Genomic DNA, 12,569 nt, shown 5'->3' on the forward strand with positions numbered 1-12,569 from the left:
CCTTTTTCTGTTGTTGGACTTCTGCCAGGTTCTCCTGGGTCCAGCCCATGAGTTCCCTGATCCTTGTCCTGAGGTTTAGGACGTATGCCACAACAGACTCCTTGTGAGTCTCGCACTCACCTTCCCACTCATCTTGAATTAAATCTAGAGGTCCCCTCACCAAATGCCCATACAGCAACTCAAAGGGTGAAAAAAATGGATTCCTGGGGAACCTCTCTGTAAGCAAACAATAGATGGGGTAAATATTTGTCCCACTCCCTCTTAAACTGATCTGCAAATGCCCATAGCATGGACTTGATTGTAGACTTTAACTTCTCAACAAGACCATTAGTCTGGGGATGGTAGGGGGTGGTCTTCATGTGCTCCAACCCACAGGACTTCCACAGACAAGCCAGTAGGTCTGACGTAAAACTGGCATCTTGGTCAGTCAGTATTTCTTTTGGGAATCCTCCCCTGTTGAAAATCTCTAACAAAGCATTTGCCACCTTTTCTGCCTCAATGGAGGACAAAGCCACTGCCTCAGGATATCATGTCGCATAATCCACTACCACTAGGATATACTTTTTCCCTGTGGAACTTGGGGTACTCAGAGGACCCACAATGTCCATAGCTACCTTCTGAAATGGCTCCTCAATCACAGGCAAGGGCATCAAAGGAGCTCTCACCTTGTCTCCTGCCTTGCCTACCTTTAGGCACTGCTCACAGGTCTTGCAGTATCCTGTCACATCTCTGGAAATTCCAGGCCAATAGAAGTTCTGCATAATATGTCTCTTTGTACGTTTTATGTCCATATGACCTGCAACTGGAATATCATGGTCTATGGCTAGAAGCTCCAGATGGTAGGCTCTAGGCACTGCCAACTACTGTACTCTCTCACCTTTTAGCCCTCCCTCAGGGGTCCACTCTCTGTATAGTAGCCCTTTGTCCCAGTATACAGATTCCCCCTTTCCGTGAGAATCAAGTGCCTCCCTAGCTACCTGCCTCAGGCCTTGCAATGTAGGGTCTGAGATCTGAGCCTGTCTCAACTCTCTCCTTGTAACCCTTCCAAGCTCCCCTTCTACAGGAAGTCTGGCATCCTCTGACAGTGGTGCCTCACTGTCAGCCTGGGTACTACTACTCACCTCTACCTTTGCAGTCACTCTGTCCAAGGGACCATCAGTTCCCACAAGCAGCTGTGGCTCACTTTCAGTTTCCCTGCTACAGAGTAGCTCACTCCCTGAGGTAACCACCTCACCAGTCCTGGCTGCAAGTATGCAGTCTGTCTAGGTCTCCCCAGGCTACCAGACCCACATGTTTGTCTCCTAGCCTGACTGCGTGTAACTGCATAAGCACATGGTACTGCCTCATCCAAATCCTTCCCTCTCAGGACATCTGCAGGATGGAGGTTTAGTACCCCTGTTATCTCAAGACAACCTCCTATTGGCATTTTGTCTTTCCCACTTACTGGCCCCCTTAACTTTGGTTCCCCACCTTACCTCCATGGACACCTGTATGCCACATGGCCCCACTGGTTGCATTCAAAACATTTAACCCTAGCTCCTGGATATGTACCAGGACTAGTGGCTTCCCCTGCTACTGGCAGATTCTGATGTGACAGTCTCTGCTGCCAACCATGGGTTCCTTTAGACCCATGAGCAGTACTGGGGGACCCTTCCTGTGCAAGGCTGCCCTGCTGACCAGGTATAGGTCTCCCTTCTTCCCCAACTCATCTGAAGTAGCACATTGTCTGTCAGCTAACCAGATCATCACGTCCTCAGGCAAAATGCTAAGGGCTTGTTCCCTCACCAAAAGGTCTGCCAGCCCTTCAAAAGTGGTGACCTGACATCCACTCCCCCAGCTATGAAAATAAGTGTTCAGTTCAGCAACATATTCACACACACTTTAATCTGCCTTGCATCTATGCTCACAAAACTTTTTCCTGTAAATTTCAGGTGTTAGCTTAAAACATTCTAAAAGACATTTTTTTTACAGCAGTATAATCAAAACAGACAGCATCGGGCATTTTTGACAAAAAATTTACAGCTTTCCCATGGAGTAAGGGGGTAAGGAACCGTACCCAGAGCCTTTGGTCAACAATATACTGTTTGCATACCCTCTCAAACATATGAATGAAACTTCAAAATTATCCCCCTCTTTAAATTGTGGAAGAAATTTACTGACATGTTGTGCTTCTAGGGTCCAGTTACTCCCTTCCCCATTACCTCCATGACTCTGGCAAAGAGTCTGCATTTCCCTCTTATGCTTCCTCTGATGCTCCTTTTCCTCGGCCTCTCTCTCCAAACGCCTGGCCTCCAACTCAAGTCTCTTTAGCTCCAACTGGATTTTTAAGTCCATTGCAGAAAGGTTGAGCTGTCCATTCTCCGAAGATATTGTACCTCCACTGCCAGTCTGATTGTCCTCCTGGATGCTGTTTTCTGATGCAGCTGTAACCAAGACTGCAATCAGGTCTGCCTTAGTCAGGTTTACATGCACCAGTCCCCTAGCCTGGCACATCTCCACCAGCAGGCTCCTTGTCATCTTTCCATACTCCTCTGCTGACATGCTGCCTGCTCACCCTGACTAACTAAGCTAACAAAATAAATAGAACAATTGTGATCTGAACTGTGAGTATTCACTTCATGGCTGTTTTAGAGTACAAAATACCTTCAGAGATCACTGTACATAAGCTACAGGATTCACTCTACCCACACAACTACAAGCCAATTAGTATTTACCAACTAATTAATATGTGATGTGGATATCCCACCGCTGCCAAACAATTGTGAGGTGGATAGCCCAACCACTGGCACCAATTAATATGTGAAGTGGATATCCCAACCACTGCCACCAATTAATATGTGATGCCCGTGCCCTGGCCCAGCAATCAAGGAGCCTCAATCCTTACCACTAACACCAGAGAGGGCATCTCATATAGGAGAAAGGATAACAAATACACACAGTAAAGTGCAATTTCCCTTAAGAGTACACAGAGATCACAGTCAGTCTGGGGCTGGTTATTCCCTTTCTCTCCAGGTCCTCAATAAGACTCCCCACTGGCACAGCTATAGGGTCCAGATCTCTGCCCAGCTGGCAAGCTAACCTCTAGTACCCTCTCTGTCCAACCAGTGCTTCATGTCCCTGCCCAAGTAGCTGACACACACACACACACACTTTGAGATAAGTATTTATACAACTTCACAGACACTCCTGGGAAATGCTGACACAGATTCTCCAGCTGTGCCCCTTTACCCAGCTATACGGTAGTAATTACTGCCACCACCAGCTAATATTTATCAGCTACTAAAAGGCCCATAAAAGGGTGTCCAATTATTACTGTGCAATATTATTATCCGATTGTTAGTATAGCCCAGGGCTAAAGCTATAGGAGAGGCTTAGACAGTAAACTATATAAATATGCAATGTACTCTAGAGCTTAACTTATCTCTACACAAACCAGCCACAGCTGAAAAGGGTTTAAAAATATTTAATAATAAATACTAAAAACATAAGACAATACTACTACACCACAGTGCTATTCAGGAGTTCAGAGATCACACAGAGACTTAAAATAATTCAGTAGTACAGTTCTGACATAGCAGAAAAACACTTAGTCTACTATTTTCTAATTCCTAGCTATTGCTACAAGAAAACATACTTCTAAAGTAACTTACTTAGACAGAGCATAAGGCAGTGCTGAGTTAGATGTCCAAGATCAAAAGGCTTACAGTACCTCTCTGAGCAATAGCTTTTAAAATCGCTAAAAAAAATCTTTGCTGGGCCCTCTCAGATTACATCATTTTTGACACTTACTGGGTTCCCAGGTTACACATTACATCATTTTGATTTAGTTCCCATGCTAACAGATACTACATCCTTTAGCAAGCTAACACCTGCTCAGGATGCTACGACAATAAAAGACATTTCACATGTATACTCTAGTAATTATTCCTTAAGTTAAAACAATATAAAGAATGTGCTAGTCCAGACAGAATGAGTCCAAGCTCTAGAGATCAAAGAACATACAGGACATAATTTTAACTTATAAAGAAAGATTTGAAATGCTTGACTTAGTTTTCCTTACAGCAGATGGCAATGTTGCTACATTGTTGAAACAGCATTTCTTTACATTTAAGACAACAAGCCTGTAGTTTATGTTTATATTTACAAATGACAGAATTATCTGCACAATTCTATCTGGCTAGGCTGGCAGCCTTCACCCTTCTGTACCAGTCTTCACAGCCTTTACTGATGATGCAGTGTTAGTAGTCACTGATGTTGTTTATTGACCTTTTGTTGGCTACATTAGTTATGTGAAGCAGGCTTCTAGGAGATAACTGACGTGATATTTGTACCAACTTGGAGAAAGCTGGCTAGGATACTGAAAGACTTTCTGAAAAACTTAAAGATCCTTTCTCTTTTTTTCAGTCTTTAATATACACCTGAACTATCACCAGCTGAAGCACAATACCTTAGTTTAATCTATCATTTGAAGGACAGTGACTCAGGAGTGAAACACCCTTCATATGGTACACTTCAGTCTCATTACTGGAAAATAAATTCAAGTACCTAGTCTGGTAACAGAACTCATACCTTTCTGGCTTTCTAACATCAAAGATAACTGGGCTATGTGTTGAGCTTTCCCAGTATGGCTTTTTCCCTGGATCCACCTAACTCCCTAACATCTGTCCTTGGTAAAGTTCCAAGGCTGGTGTGCATTGGGACAGTGTGATGGTGCCACTTTCTCACACAGACAGCAAACCCCTCAAGCAGCTCTGTCTCCCCTAGGAGGTGGGGCTTTTGCTAAGTCCTCAATCTCCACCAGTGAAATCTTAATAGAACTTATTCCCTTGAGACAAACCCCTGTGCATCCCACTGGGATGGGCAAGCTGGTAACAGCTGCTCACTCTCATCCTCCCTGGTCATCTCTTCCATTGCTTATGCTACCAGTGTAACTTGGGTCATTTGGCAAGAAGTCAGGGATCCTGGGTCAGTTGGATCATAGTCAGGGCTCCATCTTTCTATGCAGTGGATCAAGCTGATTGAAGAGTTAACCCAATTGTGTTGCCAGCTCTGCAGACAAGCCCCACAATGTTCTTTCTTCTGTGTCCTATAAATTCTAATTCATGTAAAGGGCATCAGGGCTATAACTAGACCAAGCAACCATGACAAGTGTGGAGAAGGGGCAACATTCAGAAAACTGTAAAAAAATCAACAGAAAGGGGGTGGGACATCACATTTGACAAAACACACATTAGAAGATATAGAGGAAAATACAAGAGCAGTGAAGGGGTAATTATAGTCTGTGGCCTGGGATGGAGAGGATGACACAGAGGACAATTCATGGGCCATACAGCATCACAGAAAGAGATGGCATGCTGTATAGAGTGACACAGTAGACCAGTCATTGGCCATAAAGTGCCACAGGAGGAGATGGCACGCTGTAGACTGCTATAGATTTTAGGAGAGCATAAATTTATTGGAATATAAAGCCACATAAAACAACACAAAGGGATTTCCAAACTATGGAATCATATATGTTTACTTTTCTTATGCCTCTGGCCTGAATTGTGACTAAAAAAGATTCTTTAGACCATAGCACCTGGGAAAAGAGTGGTGTTTATACAAAGATGGAAGAGCAAGGTGATGAGATGGGTAAGAATCTTGGAAATGTACCAGAGGGAATAGTTTTATTTAGATGCCTTATAAACACTACACTGACACAGAGAAAAGAGCACACATGGAGTAGTAGTGAGGATGCAAGGCTGAATGAGTGCAGGAGAAGATGTCATTTTACTGTTGTCCCTTCATAGTAGGTATTAATAGTTTCCTTAATAGAAGCTGCCTGGTAAATCTGTTTTTTTTTTTTTTGCAGATTTCTTATGATGGCACATAGGAAATGTCAGTAGAACTCCAGTGACACATGTTGGAAGCACTGCTAGATGTATATGACAACTACAGTTCAGAGGGGTGACAGTTGTAAAAGGACAGTTTATTAGTTGTAAAAGAACAGTTTATTAGTGAAATTCCTGTACAAATGTATGTTTGAGAAGGAAAGCACCTGGAGAAGAATATGTTAACGTGCCTTTATGATCCCTTCACACATCACATAGGACAGTGAACTTAAAGAGCTGATGGTGCGACTTCAGTGCAGTTTAACACTACTAAACATTGCAAAGTCCATGGATATCTACGATGTTATTGCTCAGAAATCATTTGTTAACCCTGCCTAAAGTCCACTTAGTTAATAATAAGGTCAAGGATCACCAGTTTAAATTGCAAATAAGTTTAAATTCCAGCATCCTGTAAGCACAGACTGATGTCAGGCAGACATATTTATACCTTATCATGATTATAGCTAACACATCTTATAAACAGACTTATTAATCCATTAAATACACAAAACATCGCAATTGACAAAAGGACAATTATGGACAATTAATGTTGAACTTTCACTCCCATTTTCCAGTTTATGAAATTAAATATTAAAAAAATTAACAAGGAACATCAGTATGCATATTTTGTGTACATGTTGGTACACACAGAGGTGTATGATTTAGTTTGGAAGGGGCAATTCCTAAGTGACACAAAAGATTTTAGCTCTTGTAATAAATATGATGCCAGTGTTTAGAAATATAATTAAACATGATTTTCTATTACAGACTGTCACTTTCAGTGTTATTCATTTTTTCTTTCAGTGTTTTCAACCGTCTGTCTCCATTTTTTTTACCTTTTAAGAATAAAACAATGTCAATTACTACTACATATCTGCTTTCATTCAATTAAAATATTTTAATACAAACATTACATACTTTTGATTAGATACTAGCTATTTTTTAGTAGATGCTCTTTTATTTTTCTGTCTTTGATTCATATATATTTTTTTTTGCAAAGTTGCAGAAATGATAGAACTGATAGGTAGACACAAGTGCACTTGTAGGCAGTAACAGAATGAACTGCAACTGGAGTGAAAGAGTTAAGTTGCTTTTAGCCTTAGGTGGTTTGAATAGTTTAGGTGTGGCTTATGTCTGTACCAAGAAAGCAGTAACTTTTGTGCTACAAATGACTCAGGGTCACACAAAATTTATGCAGTAATGTCTGAGTCAAATCACTCAGAAAAGCAGTTCTTTTGTTCCATTTGTTCAAAGGTATTTGAAAGGCTGATAACCCTGATGTGCGGACACAGCTTGTGTGAAGTCTGTGCTCAACAGATGGGTGATATAAATGAAAACAACAAACAGCACAACTGCCCCCAGTGCAAACAAAGTTCTACAGGGCCTGAAGTGCAAATAAACTCCACTGTAAATGGAGTGATGGATATGAATTCCAAGGCAGACAACAGTGAGGAACAAACGATTGCTGAGGATGGAGTCTTTAATCCAGACGAGGTTATGTGTGATTTCTGCATTGAGGTGAAGGTGAAAGCTGTGAAGTCTTGCCTTACCTGTATGGTGTCCTACTGTGGGGACCACCTGAGGCCTCATCTGGAGAACATTAAACTACAGCACCACCGTCTGATAATGCCACTGACAGACATGGAGATGCAGACATGTGAGACGCACAAACAACAGCTGGTGATCTTCTGCCAGTCCGATCACAAGTGTCTGTGTGAGGAGTGCTACACAACGGAACATGCAGCACATGACACCTTACCACTGATAGCAGCAAGAAAAGAAAAAGAGGTAACATTGCTACATTACTGGTGAAATTACTGCTGTTTATATTGGCCAGGTGTGCTGGATTACTGAAATTAAATTGACTGTCCCCATTTCAATTTCTAAGTAAATTTTTGTTATAAAATGAAATCTTGATTTAACATTCTACTGCATATAACATGTATCATTTGCAAGCAGCTTAAATGTTTCTTTGTATTACTTTATCTTTGGGGGAGTCTTTGGTCAAAGGTTGGGCTCTATTTACAGTTGACTTTATTACCAGCTGTACTCAATGTGTTTGCAGAGTAGCATACTTTAACATCTGAAGCACACAGCAGTAGAGGTAATGTAACAGTGCAAGGAAGTTAAAAGAGTGATTTACCTGATGCACTGTTGACCTACCAGAAAGCTGCAACATAAAAATAATTTAAAAAATAGCTCCTAATTGAGTACCATGGCATCAAAGAAATACTCAAGGCACTTAATCTGTAAAGCTGCCACAATATGCATTTCATGTAGGCTACAGAGTTTCCTTATTATTTTGAAATACTTGAATGCATTCTGAATGAATTTATTGCTTAACAGGTTTGAATCATGTGCTACCTGGATGTAACTTGATCTCAAACGTATACTTGTGCCAGCCTTTATCTCAGTCTATCTCTTCCTCTCTCACACCACCTATTACCCTTTTCATTGCTCTTAACATTGGGAAGATCACACTTGAACTTTTTGCAAACTCTTCTATTCTAAAGTCAAAATATTATGAAAAATAAAAATGTTTAACAATGTTTCTATCCCTAAGCAGCCTTCTCCTAGGTTCCCTGTGCTTTGAGAATGAAGTTTTTGATTGGTATGACTTTCTTGGTTAAATAATTCATCCTTTTTCCTCCAATGTGAAGCCAAATGTGCCTGTTAGAAAAGAGTGCTGATGTGTTGCCATGTAGAAATGCTTGCTAAGAACTTTTTCTGTCTGATGCACTTTGTCTTTTTTATGCATAAAAATGGAGTTCATTTATGACAAAACAATACCCTATAACACTTTGAACAGGAGCTGACACTTCTAACTCTCATTTCTCCTTCTATAGTTTGCTGTCCTAGACATCACTGACATTGACTAGTATATGCCACTGAGCATAGTGGAACCAAAATGTTTTTCATTTGTGTTAACTTATTTGGTAACCAGATGGCTTCATTGGAACACACCAGGCTATTTACAGGGGACACCTAGACAGGTAAAATAAATGTCACGCTTCTAGTAGGCTACATTTATTTTCTGGGAAATCAGCTTAAAAACATAACACAAAGAAATGCAAATATTTTTATGAACAATAAAAATAATTAAAATGCTGCAAACAGCAATATTATCTGCAAAAAGTCTTCTTTGTATTGATAACAGTAACGTAACAGACTTTACATCAATGATGTAATATATTATTATGAACACAAAACCAGAATGATATGTTTATTTCACAAAATGTCAGATCTTGGAAACTGTACAACTTGTGTATTTTGTCAACTTACTTTTGTTAGCCAGACATAAGCTTTCACATGATAGCAAAATGTCCTTTCTAAGTGAATGCTTACTAAGACATTTACAGAAATATGTTTATTTGTATAATTAACAATATAAACAACCCCTGAATATTTTTCAAGATGTACAAGCCAAAGTGCACCCCTGAATATCTTTCAAGATGTACAAGTCAAAGTGCAAATATCAATGATAGTTTTCTTCAGCATCATCTAAAGGCTCATCTGATGCCATGCAGTAGTTTGTAAATCACTCAGTTTTAGAAATATTAAGTACATACTGAAATATTTCATATTTTCATAATTATTAGCAAATAACTAATATCTCCAGTATGTTGTTGTCTTTCGGCTTTTCCTGGTTAGGGGTCGCCACAGCGGAACTCTGGTCCGCTAATGATTAGCAGTCGATTTTGATGAACGCCGAGGTGCCAGCTCGACGTTCAACCTTCAATGAAGGCACGCCCATTTACGCATGTCTTTTAAATGCCCACCCAACCGTGGGGAGGACATGCAGACTCCACACAGAAGGCACTCCAGCACTCCAGTCGAGAATCGAATGGGAGAACCTCTTGCTGTGAGGCAACAATGCTACAGCTGCACCACCGCGGATGTCAGCAAATCAAGGGACTAAATAATCACAGACATTTGAGTCACAAGCTGCACACCCATCATAAGAATGCATGCTAATTCAACATAAATGGATAAAAATGCAGTTATCTGTGTACAACTGTAGCAAGCCTGTTTTACATTTCTGGCAAAGGGCTTGCTATAGTTCCATTCTGATACATTGGATAAGTAATTATTTTGGAGCTTCTGCGCCTCTTACGTGACCGCAAATATTGAAATAAAAAAGAATGAAACGATCATTTTGCAACTGTCGCAGAACATTTTATATTGGTGGCAAAAGGCTTGCTACAGTTACGTTTTGATACACTGGATACAGTAAGCACTTTAGCACTGTAATTGTACATTGATAATGTAGGTTCAATAACATGTAGGTGTCTCCGTTATGAAAATGTGAATGAAAATATGAATAATAAGGGAAAGTCAGTCATTAATTTCTCCATGGCAGAACATCCGAAATTAACAATCTTAGTACCAGTTTGTTAATTACACCCGCACTTTCTAATGCTGCCTATTTTTAATTTGTAACTCTGTTAATTAAGGATGACAAACCCAAAAATGTCTGAATGCTAGAAGAGCTATACATGTTAACTGTAAAAACACAAAAAGGTGCTAAAGTCTTGAATGAGATAATGTACATGTTAAAGATTATATGCACAAATGTAAACATGCAAAGTTTAAGTCAGGACATTTGTAAGTTTTGGCACAAGTTACGGCAACTGTCATCAATACTTTTACCCAAATACCACATTGTGGATCACCAACATAGCAGGAAGGTAGGTAGACTAAAGAAAGCAGCTCAGATGTTGCTGTGTGAATGCAATAAACTTACATTTAGCAGGAAGGTAGGTAGACTAAAGAAAGCAGCTCAGATGTTGCTGTGTGAATGCAATAAACTTACATTTACATCCATGAAATCCTTATCACTGAAAAATCAAGCTCCCTTTCTCTGATGCAGTTATAATCAGTGTTTTTCTTTAATTCATTGCTAAGACTGATTCCAGTGCTAGAAATATACTCCATGGATAGGGGAGGGGGTTATAAAGGCTTTGGCTTTTCAGACCCCACCCATTTTAAGTTTAAGACCTATCAGAGTCCCTTTTTACGGCTTGTGGGGCAGGAAATAGGCTACTGTCTTTGTGTAATGCTGTTGGCTTCATGAGACTTATTTGGGTGTTTTTAATGATATCTCAGAGATTAAGGCAGCAGTGCTGACTGAAGTTGTTTATTGATATTATCTTTTTTTTTTAAATATTTGTATTCATTTCCAAAAACAAGAAAACATGAATGCAGGTTATTTATGACAATGAAGTATTTACAAATTATTTAATATTCATATTTTCTTAACACTGCTAGACAGCCATAGTACTTTTAATTAGAATTTTAGTACTTATATTATTTGAAATGTGAGAGGTACAGCTGAGCATGGAGTTCTGACAGTCATAGTGGCAGCACAATGAATGACTGTTGCAAATTATTGTAAAATGAATGTTTCTTGTTTAGTTTAGACAAGATCTGTGTCCATCTTTATATCATGAAAAGGAGAGCTGTATGAAGTTGTGATCCTACTGTGAAACTTCTTTTCCTCCTCTGTGTTTATTACAGAAGCAGTTTAGAGCCAATCTGTAAGAGGAGAGGTGAGATACAGACACAACACTCTTATTCTTCCTTGTCCAAAATGTGGACACTACCTACCATAACATGGGACAAACTGGGAACATGTGGAACACTTACGAACAACTTCAGCAAAGAAGCTCACGGGATAGTTAAAATGCATTACAGTATACATGCAAAATGTTCTTTTGATGAAATAATATGACACAGTATTATTTACAATGGATAATGGCTAAAAACACCTTGTCAGCCCCGAATGTGTGACAGCTCCTTTCAATGCGGAACAGTGAGGGACATGTACTATTAAGACTCAAAATAAGGAACATTCCTGATAATAAGGGCACACTTCATATATGTAGATATGTTTTCCATTTCTGAAACTTTCCATTAAGTATCTAGCATGTATTCATACTCAGTAAAAGTATTTTGCAAATTTATTCTGGGAGAAAATAGAGCTTATTATTTGGGAATGTTTTTGTGAGAACCTTGATTTGTGAAGCCATCCCAAACTATACCTTTTAACAAGTGCACCAATGGTAGGGTGTACCAAAGGATTCCCACACTCATAGGCTTTGTATAACATTGAAAATATGTACACATACAAGGTTTAACAAAACTGAGATTAGACATTTAGAAACCCTATCAGGCACACTTAGAATAAACATGAGAGACTGAAAAAAAAATCAGACACTTCTAGTAAGGGTATAAAAAAATGAAATGGTTCAAATAGGTTCAACTACAATTGGGGGGTAAAAGGCATGAAAAGAAACCAAGAAGGGAAAAGCAGAAGTTTGAGAAATTACTTTCTACAAGTGAATTTGGTGCAAAGTTACCTAAAACAGCCTTCTCTAAATAAAATCTACAGAGCCTCCGTTAAAGGGAGATACTGAAACATAATTTTTATTGTACAAGTGAATTTGGTGCAAAGTTACCTAAAACAACCTTCTCTAAATAAAATCTACAGAGCCTCCGTTAAAGGGAGATACTGAAACATAATTTTTGTTGTACAAGTGAATTTGGTGCAAAGTTACCTAAAACTGCCTTCTCTAAATAAAATCTACAGAGCCTCTGTTAAAGGGAGATACTGAAACATAATTTTTGTTGTACAAGTGAATTTGGTGCAAAGTTACCTAAAACTACCTTCTCTAAATAACATCTACAGAGCCTCTATTA

At 39.5% G+C, this 12,569-nt stretch overlaps 1 protein-coding gene across 1 annotated transcript in view; it reads left to right on the plus strand.

The window, feature by feature from the left end:
- The first annotated feature begins 7,004 nt into the window (after nucleotides 1–7,004).
- Nucleotides 7,005–12,569, plus strand: part of LOC122799203 (tripartite motif-containing protein 16-like) — a 325,832-nt gene continuing 320,267 nt past the window's right edge. The window contains exon 1 of the mRNA XM_044068119.1: nucleotides 7,005–7,658. Coding sequence (XP_043924054.1) covers nucleotides 7,071–7,658 — 588 coding nt within the window. The 5' untranslated portion in view covers nucleotides 7,005–7,070. The remainder of the gene's footprint in view (nucleotides 7,659–12,569) is intronic.

Source organism: Protopterus annectens, chromosome 4.part0 (genome assembly GCF_019279795.1).
Source record: "Protopterus annectens isolate FY-2018-M chromosome 4.part0, PAN1.0, whole genome shotgun sequence".
Taxonomy (NCBI): Eukaryota; Metazoa; Chordata; order Ceratodontiformes; family Protopteridae; genus Protopterus; species Protopterus annectens.